General features: G+C 44.0%; 2 protein-coding genes and 1 long non-coding RNA gene across 4 annotated transcripts in view; 1 reads left to right on the top strand and 2 right to left on the bottom strand.

Annotated features, from left to right (window-relative positions):
• Window positions 1-657: 657 nt before the first annotated feature.
• Window positions 658-2,803, bottom strand: LOC148902377 (histone H2A.Z). Its single transcript, XM_088990859.1, has 5 exons — window positions 2,687-2,803; window positions 2,332-2,409; window positions 2,139-2,252; window positions 1,108-1,237; window positions 658-1,039 (listed from the first exon to the last, which is right to left on the bottom strand). The coding sequence occupies exons 1-5, from the start codon at window positions 2,687-2,689 to the stop codon at window positions 978-980; spliced, it is 387 nt and encodes a 128-aa protein (XP_088846985.1). The 5' UTR covers window positions 2,690-2,803; the 3' UTR covers window positions 658-977.
• Window positions 2,804-7,894: 5,091 nt separating this feature from the next.
• The window catches only part of lrch4 (leucine-rich repeats and calponin homology (CH) domain containing 4), a 31,625-nt gene continuing 26,642 nt past the window's right edge, over window positions 7,895-12,877 (top strand). For both annotated transcript variants that reach the window (XM_088990858.1, XM_088990857.1), the window contains exon 1: window positions 7,895-8,299. In XM_088990858.1, the coding sequence (XP_088846984.1) occupies window positions 8,128-8,299 (172 nt within the window). In that variant the 5' untranslated portion in view covers window positions 7,895-8,127. The remainder of the gene's footprint in view (window positions 8,300-12,877) is intronic.
• LOC148902376 (uncharacterized) lies at window positions 10,504-11,991 on the bottom strand. Its single transcript, XR_016118019.1, has 3 exons — window positions 11,549-11,991; window positions 11,268-11,449; window positions 10,504-10,803 (listed from the first exon to the last, which is right to left on the bottom strand). It is a non-coding gene; the product is annotated as an uncharacterized LOC148902376 (long non-coding RNA).

The following is a 12,877-nucleotide window of genomic DNA, read 5'->3' as shown; positions in this document are numbered from 1 at the left end:
GTTGGAGGTCGAAGGTCAAAGGGAATTGCTGTTTGGACAGAGAGGCGCATTACATGACGACTGTAATGAAAGAAATAAACTGTGCTGTAAAATAAATTGTTATTTACCTTTTTGATGGTCGTTGATGACTTATGGAAGGAGAGTCACCTTCCATAAGGACTGTTGGTAACTTAACCTCTGGTGCTGTTCGGTTGTGTGCTTCCGCCAAAGATCACTCCGCCAGCCGTGGTGGGTGTGTATTATGAAAATAGTGCTTATTATAAGGTTTAATTTTCATAAATTTGACGTTTGTAAGATGAAAAGTTTGTAAGATAAGGTGTTTGTAAGTTGAGGTCTCACTGTATGTGCAGTCAGTCGCCACAACACCCGAAGACAGCAGCACTTTGGCGTCATATGCAATATTCTGTCGCAATGTAAAAATACATTTTTCCAGATGCAATATTATCCCATATATCCATTTTTTGATCCGCTTCTCAGGTTTGTGTCGCGTGCCGGAGCCAATCTTACCACTCAATCACCCCAAATGGCTTCATTTCAATTGGAAAACTATGACGGTCTAATTGTTCATTTCTTCAGACTGCTAACCATTATGGGTCCCATTCTAAAATGTAAAACACAGGCTCAAACACAACGGCTCATTAATGAGATGATACAACATTTTTAGGAAGATGAGAGACGCATGTGCCCCTTTAGGGCTTTATTAAAACACCACTTTTAACGAGGGAATGGCGCGCACACAAAAAAAGGGGCAAATTAATAGGGACTGCAGCACCAGGAACGAAACCACAACACAAAAAAAAAGAAAGCTTCTTTGAAGCCACTTTTTTAAAAAAATACCCCCAGGTGAGTAGATGCAAGCTGGAACCAAAGACTCCTACAGGTGTTCTACAACTAAAGACAAGAAAAATAAAAGGCGCGATGCAAAGGGCATCCTGAGATGGCGCAACTTCTGAAGGACTTGCCCCTCACACTGCCCGTTATACAGTCTTCTGCTGGCCCTTCTTTCCAATCAGAGATTTGTGGATGTGCGGGATCACTCCTGTTATGGAAAACAAAAGAAAACAAATTGAGCTTGTGGCCAAAGTGCCCCCAATGTCGACGTCTCACCTCCGCCGGCGATGGTGGCCTTGATGAGGGAATCCAGCTCCTCGTCTCCTCGGATGGCCAATTGCAAGTGACGGGGGGTAATACGCTTCACTTTCAGATCTTTTGAAGCATTCCCGGCCAGCTCCAGAACCTGAAAGGGTCAATAGCTGAGACCCGCGCGCTCTCATATCCTACCACTCAAACAGTCATTTTGTTCTTGCTTTTGTAGCATAATTGGTTTCCATCCACATTTGCACCGTTCCTTTAAATCACTGGTGTCAAAGTCAAGGCTGGCGGGCCAAATCCGGCCCACCACATCATTTTTTTTCGTCCCGCGAAAGCAATTCAAACTTGTTAAATTCCATGATGATTGCTAAAATCTGAGGCAAAATTTCATATTTTTGGATGTCAACCACAATAAAAGTCATTATTCTTGACTTCAGATTTGAAAACGAGTTATTCATTAATTTGCTGTGTGCTCTATATGTAATATTTGAAGGGATTTAAACATTCTAATGGGTTCCCCAAATTCATAACGGCCCTCGAGAGGAAACCATAACTACAATGTGGCCCGCGGCAAAAAATGACTTTGACACCCCTGCTTTAAATCCTTGTGCACGTCACCTCTTCCATTGTTGTTGGATTTTGTTTCATCTTCCAGCCTTCTCTTTAATGCGCACATCCTTTTTTTCTTTTGAAAAACCCATTTCCTCCCTTACAGTCGACATTTCTTTCCTCCCAACACCACCTGCACAATCTTTAATACTGATTATTTCCTCCCCCTCCAGACAATTTGTTTCCTTACTTCCATCCTTGCAGCCCACCCCATTTAACGCACCCTTAATTTCAGACAAGGCTTTTCTCTCCTTCGCGTGTTATTTGGCATCAGGTTTGTTCTTGTCTCCGTCATATGCTCGTCAAGAATGACGCCCATGTCTCCTCTGATCCTACCATCGCATTCTTGAGTCACCTTTTCCCTACAATCTATCCATTTCAAAAGCGCACCCGCGCAAAAAAAAAAAAAAAAAAACAATAAAAAGGGATCGAGTTACCTCGGCCGTGAGGTATTCAAGGATCGCCGCACTGTACACGGCCGCAGTGGCTCCGACCCTGCCATGACTGGTGGTCCTGGATTTGAGGTGCCTGTGGATACGTCCCACCGGGAACTGAGGAGCGACATGACAGAAGGAAGTGAGTCTGGCGCTCGAAAGCGAGTCCGGCGGAACAAATGAATGGCAAGCGAACCTGCAATCCGGCTCGCTGAGAGCGCGAAATAGCCTTCGTCTTGGTCTTTCCGGAGTCTTTGCCCGCCTTGCCACCAGCCTGAGGGCGGGGGGGATCGAATAAACAAAAAAGCACGCCCGCATTCACGAGCTGACGCCCGATGGTAAAAAAATGAAACCGAACGGCCGGCGGCGAGTTTTAGCGCCATATTTGTACGGCTCACTCGAAAAATCGAAGCTACGCTAAGTATGCTAAGCTAAGTAGCGCTAGCCTCGCGCAATACAAACGCATCGGCGCGGAATACAAACGGGTTGGCGCGGAGAAGCGTCGAATAAACGCATCCGGATGGTTCACGTGGAAAGTAAGACGGACTTACCATGTTTAATTCTTCGTAGAGTTCCGGCCGCTGGAGCACAAAAGCTAACTTAGGAAAAAGCCCCAATACATCAACGGACGGTTTGAACTACAATCCCCGCCCATAAATGTCCCCCAGTTATATAGCCTAATTACATCCGGGTTTGCTAGCAGGAAAAGGTTAGGCCAATCATATCATTCAATGTGAGTCATTCAGCCAATCAGCGGGAGAAGATTAAGTTTTGCGGGAAAAAGACTCGTTTCTTCTCTCGCCTCCTTATGGGTAATGTAGTTGTAGCCGTTGTCAAACGATTGTTTTTGTGGAACTCGTGAAGAATAAGAATAAGAATAAGAATAAGAATAAGAATAAGAATAAGAATAAGAATAAGAATAAGAATAAGAATAAGAATAAGAATAAGAATAAGAATACTAAACACTAAACATTTTAATATTAATTGTAATTATTATTATTATTATTAATTAATAATAATAATAATAATAATAATAAGAAGAAGAATAATAATAAGAATCTTCTTCTTTTCCTTTCGGCTTTTCATCAAAGAAAACCAAGAGCGAAAGTCTGCCAAGATGAAACAAACTTGACAGGGTGCAGAAAACACATGCACAGCATACAATGCAATGAATGCACAATGCACTGCACACTGCAATGACCCGACACCCAATGGTTGTGCCGGGAGTCCTTTTAACGGTCACTGATTGGAACGACCAACACCTGTGCAGCTGCAGGCAGGGCCGACAGCGCCGCCCGTTGGTCGGCAATCAGATCATGCAACATCACAAGCAACTGAAAATGCTCAGTAAAAGGCTCCCAAACACAAAATGGTCATTGGCACAGCATTAATCTAGTTAAGTGTGATTAATCATATTCCAAAGTGATTTTCTTCCTAGAATTTACGATTTGACATTTTTTTTTTCTACACAGTTTACCTTTTTTTTTAACCTGACCGAATGTACGTACAATGAATGTACGTACAGTCTAACTCAGCCCTGCAATTGGCTGGCGGACAGTCCCAGTTGTACCCCGTCCCTCGCCCAAGTCAGATGGAATAGGCTCCATGTCACTAGCGACCACATTGACAACAAGAAGAGATGGATAGATGATTATTGTTTCTCACCTAAATGGTGAGTATAGTTTTGTTTTTTTGAATGTTGCTGTGCCGATGACCATATTGTGTTTGGGAGCCCTTTCCTGAGCATCTTCATCTTTATTAAATTCATAGACTTGCTTGTTCTGTAGCCACAAGGGGACATAAGCCAGTGTCTTCTTGTGCCGGTCCCAAGCCCAGATAAATACAGAGGGTTGTGTAAGGAAGGGCCTCCAACGGTAAAGCTTGGCCAAAACAAACATGCGAATCAAACTTCTGAAGATGGAAGACACTGATTCGCTGTGGTGACCCCTTGAAGGGAAAAACCCAAAGGAAAATAATGTACGCACAGTGTCTCTGAAATCTGTAGAATAGTCACAGGATGGCAGTAAAAGCCTAATGTTCAATGTCTAGTGACCTCCTAAAACACACACACACACACACACACACACACACACACACACACACACACACACACACACACACACACACACACACACACACACACACACACACACACACACACACACACACGCACACACATGCACACATACGAGCGCCTCACTGGTTGAAAAGTTTTCTCTCACCGCGACGCCATCAACCCAATGTGCTGGGTATAAATAATCCAGCATTGGGTTTGTCCCTAGGAGACATAGAAAATCGATGGTGACTTATCTCCATGTGCCATTCCACTAACTGGCAAACAGTCCAGGGTGTACCCCACTGTTACACCCCCCCACTTCCTTACCCCTAAGCACCGGCACCACACTTATAAGTACAGTCGTTCAAGTATTATTATTATTATTATTATTATTATTATTATTATTATTCAAGACGCCACTTTGACACAGTCCCTTCCGGAGGATGCAAGAGGAAGTGACATTTAGAGCCCAGAGGAAGAAGGAACATGCATAGAGCGTGAGAAACTCCGAGCCTTTCTGCTCCAGGACCTCCAAGGCGACCCAATAGAAAACATCACGCTAAGTGAGAAAAAAAAAACTTTCCTCATTGACCGTTACGCATTCGGAGAGGGACAATGTCGAAACATTGAGGTGGCATTATTGCCCCAGATTGCCTTTGACGTTTCTTAGACAGAATGAGATGATCCCTGACTCTGAGGGGATTTTACATATATGTAGAGCCCCCTTCCTACTTATGGGACATTAGTCCCAGTTGCAGCTGGGGGTCCTGTAGCACTTTGACAGATGGCCCAATGGAGTTGCAGGGGTGGGAGGAAGGGAGGCTATGAGGCCGAAATAGTGGGCTGGATGAAGAGGACAAATAAACGTGGTGTGGGCGTGGGTGTGGGTGTCAGTCATCTGGTACTGAAAGAGAGAAGATAGTCAACATGAATGAAGGCAACAATGCTGTCCTGCTAAAATGGATTTGCATGTGTGGACATTAATACCGGTAGATCATGTTATTATTGTTATTAGGATGCAAGTTTTGGCCGAGCCGGATGGGGAAGTAAAAGCTAGACTTGTCTCCAGCAGGGAACGTAGACTGAATTCACTTTGGTTTCAAGTTCTCTGTGATGAGCCGGCAGCCAAACATGGATAGAAGTTGCCCCTTGCCCAAAGGTGATGCTAGCTTGTGCACAAATACTCAGATGACATCGTAACAAACTGATTATCACGAGCTATATTCGGCTTTGGCCATATTTTTCCAACTCCGAATGGATTTTTTTTTCAACATTTTCATTGAACATTATGTAGCCTGCAAGATCCCCGCAATTTTGCTTTTTGCTTCGAATGTTCAAACAAGAAGTAAACGTCAACGTGATACAAATGTAAGAGGCTGGTTAAAAAAACATGTCACGAGGGGAATTTAATAAAGAACCTGTCACGATCTGGTTGGCGACCGACGGGTGGCGCTGTCGGCCCCGCCTGCAACTGCACAGGTGTTGGTCGTTCCAATCAGTGGCAGTGAAAAGGACTCCCGGCACGACCATTTGTTGTTGGGTCATTGGATGTGTTTGCTGCACCCTGTCCGGTTTGTTTCATCTTGGCAGAGTTTTACTCTTCTTTGATGCTCTGTACTTTTCTGTTCAGATGACTTTGATGTTTTAGATTTTGTTCCTGCTGACTTTATTTTAATACAATTTGTCAAATACATACTGTAATCTTTTCTTTTGGCTTTTCCCTTCGGGGGGGTCACCACAGCGAATCAGTGTCCTCCATCTTCAGAGGTTTGATTTGCATGTTCGTTTTGGCCAAGCTTTTACATTGGATGCCTTTCCTGACACAACCCTCTGTAAAAAAAAAAATCCAGTGACTGTAAAATGTGCTTGAGACTTTTGAAAGGCGCTTAGAAATTAAATACATTATTCCTTTCATCACTTTGCTGCTGTGAAATGTAAATCTCTCCACTGCGAGACTAATAAAGGCAAATCCATCCATTATTATTGTTATTGTGACCGGCACAATAAGACACTTGCTTGTGTCCCCTTGTGGCTACAGAACAAGCGACTCTATGAACTTAATAAAGATGAAGATGGTCTATAGGAGTCCAAGATGGCGCCCGAGTAGGCAGCCGTCAGCAAGTGCTCTCATGAGCCTTGCTTTTTTGTTGTTTTTGTATTTTCTTTTGTCACTTTGTGTTGTTATGCATCGTGTGGTACGGATACAGATTGTTTTTCAGCATTTTTGGCCACGACATTCATCAAGGATGAGACTGTGCTGAGCGGTTGCGCCTTTTCGGCAGCATGGATATGCCAGTACTGTGTTGAATGGGAGGAATGTCAGTGCCATTCGACTGTCATTGCTGGACAGCTCTGGGGCCATTGTGCTTTTTTGCGCCTGTAATGGGCAGCATCTTCACAGCCCCGCTTTGTTCAGTGGAAGGTCGGTGCTGTTGGACAGTCTGCGGCTGGATGGATACATGGCTTGAGGAGCCCGCGATAAGAAGGAAGGAGCGTCAGCGCAGAGCGCCGATGCGTATTTGGTACTGTTGCGGGATGGAATAGAAGCTGATTTATGGGGGACAGGAGATGTGAGACAATCTCTTTTCGTCAATGGATGCTACAGCTGCGTGTTTGCTTTCAACATTTAGCTTGTAGTCGACGTGCACATTCCACCATGATGTCCCTGATCCACTGGTGAAGAGATGCTTTGATCCTCTCCTCTTTCATCTGGAACTGCTTTTTGGAACAAAGAGGGTACAGAAAGTGCTTAAGAATGAATGTCTCTCTGTGTCTTTGTTTTGTCATGTTATTTGTTATTTAGTTTTTTTTTTGTTCTTTTGACTTCAAGACGGCGCCGCGAGAGTGGCTGCCTTTCCAGCAGCTCCTGTGTTTTGCTTTTCTACTTTCATTTCTTTCATAACTTTTCTGCTGTGAAATGCAAATTTCTCCACTGCGCGACTAATAAAGGCAAATCCAATCCAATCCAATCCAATAAAAGGCAATGACAACAAGGATAATAATATATGTCAGAGCACTGGAGATTGAGGAATGTCTTACCGTGAAATGTAATATATAATATAATATAATATAATATAATATAATATAATATAATATAATATAATTAATATAATATATATAATACATTTCATTTCTAAGCGCCTTTCAAAACTCTCAAGAACAGGATATTTTTCTGCGGGTGAGCAGCGGCAGCCACATGCGCCAGCGTTCACTTAACCCGGAAGTAACAAAGTAAAAAAAAAAATAATAATATGACAACACAAAGACACATAGTTATTCATTCTATAAAGAGAGAGAGACCTTTGCCGGCGAGATGTGAATATAGGTGTGTGTTTCCGACCCATACTCTTATCGAGCCAGTGACAGGCAATTTAGGAATTGAGTTTGACAATTCCCGGCCACCATACTCGTTAAGGATTCCGCCCAGACAATGCGCGTGTTTTCGGGAATGTTGGGTTATAACTGTCAAAGTAAAATATTTCCAAACGACCCCCGATTAACGGACAAAACATTTAGCGGTCAAAACGCAAGTCGACTGAGCGACTACTCGAGTCGAGCCTTGACGTGGGCCACAATGCGGTCCCCTGGATGTCACTGCTCTTTGAGAGTACGAGTTGTTAAACTTTTATTGTGTAAGAAAACGCCGGAGCCCAGCGTGATTGTTGCGACATTGTCGCGCTTGACGCCACTTCCTGTAAACTTGACAGCTTGAGCCCAATCAGCAGGCTGTGAGCTGACGCGAACGATCGCCGTTCATGTATGACGGCGCAGGCGAACCTCACAACACTTTTCCCTTCCGTTTTTCGCCACCATGGTCACCCGTTCGTAGTTGTTTTTGTCTTTCCGGAGTAATAAAGGAGACGTCGTGGCGCCGGGAGTGTGACGCAGACGCCGGCAACAAACGCAGGAAGGGACTCCCGACACGAGCGTTGTTTGATGGAGGCTGGGGATGGAGCCCAGTTGCCGGCCAACGTCGCGGCCAGTCGGAGTGTGGAGAAAGCCTTGGAGGACGCCGCCGCCAGCGGGGCTCTCAATTTGGCCAACCGAAAACTCCGAGAGTTCCCCCGCAACGCCAAGAACTACGACCTCTCCGATATCACACACGCAGGCAAGTTTTAAGTTTCAAGCTAGCCTTTTTTCGCCTTTTGTTTCGTCGCCTACCGCTTCAGGGTTCCACCACGTTGTCGAGCATTTATCTCCACTCAATTTACAACATTAAAATGAACCAGGCACAACACATTTCGTTTGGAACGTGTTTTTTTTTGAAAAATCTTCAGCGTAAGTACAGAATTATACTGTCAAATCCTAGTTAGACCCCAGGATTTATTTTGTTGTTTTGATTGCGTTTTATTTTGTTGTTTTGGTTGCGTTAAGTCATTATTTTGACGCTCGTGCTTAGCATAGGAGCTTTATTCGCATCCACCCGTGCTCCTCCATTATTGTTCAAATGGCGAAAGCGGAGGCGGAGCTAAGTGGCCAATAGTGGCCCCCTTACTGAGTGGGTGCGTTATTCCACCCACCCCACTATGAGAAATAAAAGTACAGTGATACATCCTCTCACGCATTTAATTGATTCCCAGAAAGGGTGTGTCAGGCGAAAAGTTCGTCTGCTGATCATTTATTTCCTATAAAATACAATTATAATGAAAATAATCCGTTCCCAGGTCCCTATAAAACATAATTTTGTACTAAATAAGCCTTAAAACTACACAAAATATACCTTATTTTATGTATAATAAATGTGCTATTGTATTGTAATTAAATAAATAAACTACTGTAAAGTCATTTTATTTACCTTTGTGATGGTCGATGATGGACTGTAGTTGCCTCTTGATGATATCCGAGTGAAGTTGCTGTGCTTTATCGGTGATAATACCCTCACTCGCAGTGTCCCCTGCTCGCTGCTTTTCGTTAATCCAAATATACAGAAGTTTTTCAACCTCTCCTATTGCCTGAGACCGTTGCTGAGACAACACAGAAACACCCCGTAGCCACACATAGCAATGGTCGACTTGGCGTACTGGCACGCTGAGTCACTCAAATGCACACTTCACTCGTGTTTTTCGATGATCTCCTTCTGCTTGATCGTAATTTTCTTTTGTGTCCTCTTCATAATAACACTAGTCTGTTGTAGGGTATTTTTCTGTCCCAAAATAGCAAAAGTACTACACTCTATAACAAACCACGTCCGGACTCAAAGAAAGGGAGTGACAAAAACTAGTCCGCCAGCCACCATGGCGCTGTCCGACCGTGTGGTTTTGTGTTCATCCGCCGAAAACTAGTCCGCCAGCCACCGTGGCGCTGTCCGACCGCGTGGTTTTGTGTTCATCCGCCGAAAACTAATGCGCCACCCACCGTCGCGCTGTGTGGTTTGGTTCGTCCGCCGAAAACCAATTTGTCAGCCGAGACTATATGGTCACAAATTTAATGTTCGTGAGCTGAAGCGTTCGTATGCGGAGGTATCACCGTAATTAAGATCGTACCGAGTCCACTCCGCATAACTTTCTCTGTGAGAAATACAAAACTTAAATTTGACAAGGTATGTAAAATCCTAACTTAAAACACATACATTTATCTGTACTTAGTGGATGTTTTTTCAGTTTCACATAGAAATTGGGCAAAAATCATTGATGAAAAATACGGGTAGCCCAATTTCGTTTGAGTGTCTGTGACGACTGTGCAATTTAGATAGAGGCCATCTACCGTGTCACGGCCGTGTGCAAAAAGAGGATTACGTCTTCCAGGTCGGCTGAAATGAGTCTCTGGCTCCGATGTGAGCTAAAGCAACACCCGCCGCCCTCAGCTAATTATGACCATCTGCTCATCGCGAGCCAGGTGTCCATCCCACGGGAAACAAAAGTTATTTTTGTTATTTTTGACGCTAATCTTGGTTTGAATCGTTTGCTGGTGGACTCAGTCTTTGTGCTCGCGGTGAATTGAGAAAAAGTGTTTGATCCAAATAAATAAACAAATGAATTAAATAAATACATAAACAAACAATGAACAAGCTTCCCTTCCTTCCTGTCTTTCTCTCTCCCCGGTGGCAACTTCTCAGCAAGGTCAAAGGTTGTACACACGCTTCTGGCGAGATGTAAACAAAGCTCGGGCCTTGTAGGCACATGTGCGGTTGGCGTTTGATGAGCGGATGCATCGTCCATCCTCAGGCTGGACGAAAGATCAAGGCTCTCCTGTAGACTCCCCCCCTGCACCCCCAATATTGAATGTCTTGGCTCCCGGACTGACTTTGATAGCGATGCTCATGCTTGGGAATTCCCAGCAGACAAGGTGCAGTATTTTCTCACGAAATGATAACAATGTTTACAATCATGTTGGTACAGTGAGAAGTTATTGTTATTAAATGAAAAAAAAAACACAGATTGCAGCAGAAGTTTATCTGCACACGTTTTTTTTTAAAGTTTGTGTGTATGGGGGGTGGCTTTTCCTCTCCATTTCTGTTGAAGTACAAAAAGCTTTGGAAAATTACACTGTCTAAATGCAATTTGTGATTCAAGTCCCCCAAGTGATTTTTTTTGCCGTCAGTTGCATCCAACATCTGTTTCGAGAACAAACTGTTCAAAATAGCCCTCTTCTCAATCTTACATGGTGCTTTTACTGAGAATAAGAAAGAACAAAACACAAGAAATATGCTATATTAGTTTCAGATAGCCCCATCAAAACTTGTGCAGTAAAACCTGGGTTTTTGAACGTCTGGGTTTACAACCGAAAATTGGTTCTCGAACAAACTGAGCATACCTGAATGCATCACTTTACTTCCCTCCGCTTTAGACGTCACTTCCTGGTGTCGTGTCTCATTGTGACTGACGCATTCGTGTTGTTGAATCAAATTTGTATGAAAATGTTTGGTTGAGATCTCCGCAAATTGGATGTTATCCTCGTATAGCGTTCCATTGTGAGCAGGCGTGTTTTTTTTTCCAATATCATTTAAAAAAAACAGGCATTGTTTACATTGATTTAAATGGAAAATGTTTCAGTTTTTGACCAACAGGTTTCAGTAATGGATTCTGGTCAAAAACCCAGGTTTGACTGAATATGCGTTCACATTTGACATGTTCTACCTTCTTCTTCTCTTCCTTTGGGCTTTTCCCTTCAAGGGGTCGCCACAGCGAATCAGTGTCCTCAATCTTCAGAGGTTTTATTCAAATGTTTGTTTTGGCCAAGCTTTTACGTCGGATGCCCTTCCTGACTCAACCCTTTGTATTTATCCGGGCTTGGGACCGGCACAAGAAGACTTATGTCCCTTTGTGACGACAGAACAAGCAACTCGCTCAGTAAAAGGCTCCCAAACACAAACTGGTCATAGGCACAGCAACATTCAAAAAGCAAAAACTATACTCACCATTTGATGACAATGCTCTCATCATCGCCTCATTAACTCTGACTTATTTCGATGCCCGACGGTCACCCGTATGAGCGCGTTCATTTGCGTTGCTATGGTTGCAACTGATGGCCTGGGGGAAGAAGTTGTTTAAATGTCTGCTGGATTTGTAGCTGGAAAAGCTGGTGGTCAGGTTACGGAGGGTCCTGCAGGATTTTCCGTGCCTTTGCAGTGTGCAAGTCCTCGAGAGTGGGTCGGGTAGTGCCAATTATTTTTTTCCGCCGTGCCGTTGAAGTCGGGATTTGTCCATTTTAACGTGGAATCAGGCGAATTCAATTTTGATCAGATAGATGGACTGTTAGAAGGTGACGATGGAGGGGCCGTTTCCATCGGTGGGCCCCTGTGCAGACAGCCGCTTGACCAGAAGCTTTCTTCAGCCGTCATCTGTACTTCTTTGAAGGTGTCGGACGTTTCGCTTCTTATCCAAGAGGCTTCGTCTGCGAACTAAAAACACTCATTTGTCGACAATAAGGTTAAAATCTTAGCGAAAAAAAATAGATGGTGGGAAAGGGGAGTAAAAGAAAGTATTTTCATAAAAAAGTAAAACCCTTCACTAAATCTCCATGATGAGGTGAGGTTCAATTTGGATCGTTCGTACAACAGACTTCTTAGGAAACATAGGCTTAGTTATGCTGATGAGGTGATACCAGAGCAAATGGGGCAATCAGGCCAATGGTAGACCCCATACTCGGGCAGGACAATAGAAGTTTTCAGTGTAGCCGCAGGGAATAGTCCTCTGCTCCCCCCTACCTGTGAGCAGGGACCAATCATAGCAGATTCTGGCACCGCCACGTCTAGGGTATATATAGGGCCAAAACTACCAGCAAAAAAAAAATAGTTCGCTGACGAAGCCTCTTGGATAAGAAGCGAAACGTCTGACACCTTCAAAGAAGTACAGATGATGGCTGAAGAAACCTTCTCATCGATGGACCACTCCTGTACGACTGTGATCTTACACAGACATACAGCCGCTTGCTTTATTTCCTCCGGGCCGCGGATGTGGGCTCACCAGTCGCTTCCGCTTGTCTTGCTGTCAGAAACGACACTCGGCATCTTACCGACCCAACTGATGCGCTGGCATCACAATGTTGCGGTTGCATTTTTTGCGATATGTTTTTTTTCTGATTTGGAGTTGACCCAGAAAGAACCGGACATTAATGTAGTCATACACGCAGAAACCCAGTTTCGGTCGATGATTCAGATCGTGAGTTGCACTTTCAAAGTATTTCAAAGCTTAGGAGCAGCTGCTTGGTTGCGGGGTGGGGGTGGTGTGGGTGAGCCCTCCCCAGT

This window comes from Hippocampus bargibanti, linkage group LG02 (genome assembly GCF_051943395.1).
Source record: "Hippocampus bargibanti isolate YZ-2025 linkage group LG02, ASM5194339v1, whole genome shotgun sequence".
In the NCBI taxonomy this organism is placed as follows: domain Eukaryota; kingdom Metazoa; phylum Chordata; class Actinopteri; order Syngnathiformes; family Syngnathidae; genus Hippocampus; species Hippocampus bargibanti.
Note: the sequence above shows the minus strand (reverse complement) of the source record. Positions and strands in the feature narration are given on the sequence as shown.

What these genes read in the sequence shown, in the direction of transcription:
- LOC148902377 (XM_088990859.1), bottom strand. An exon ending in CTCAGCGAGCCGGATTGCAG is followed by an intron (nt 2,253 to 2,331) that starts GTTCGCTTGCCA and finishes GTCGCTCCTCAG; the next exon opens with TTCCCGGTGGGACGTATCCA. An exon ending in GGCCACCATCGCCGGCGGAG is followed by an intron (nt 1,040 to 1,107) that starts GTGAGACGTCGA and finishes TTTCCATAACAG; the next exon opens with GAGTGATCCCGCACATCCAC.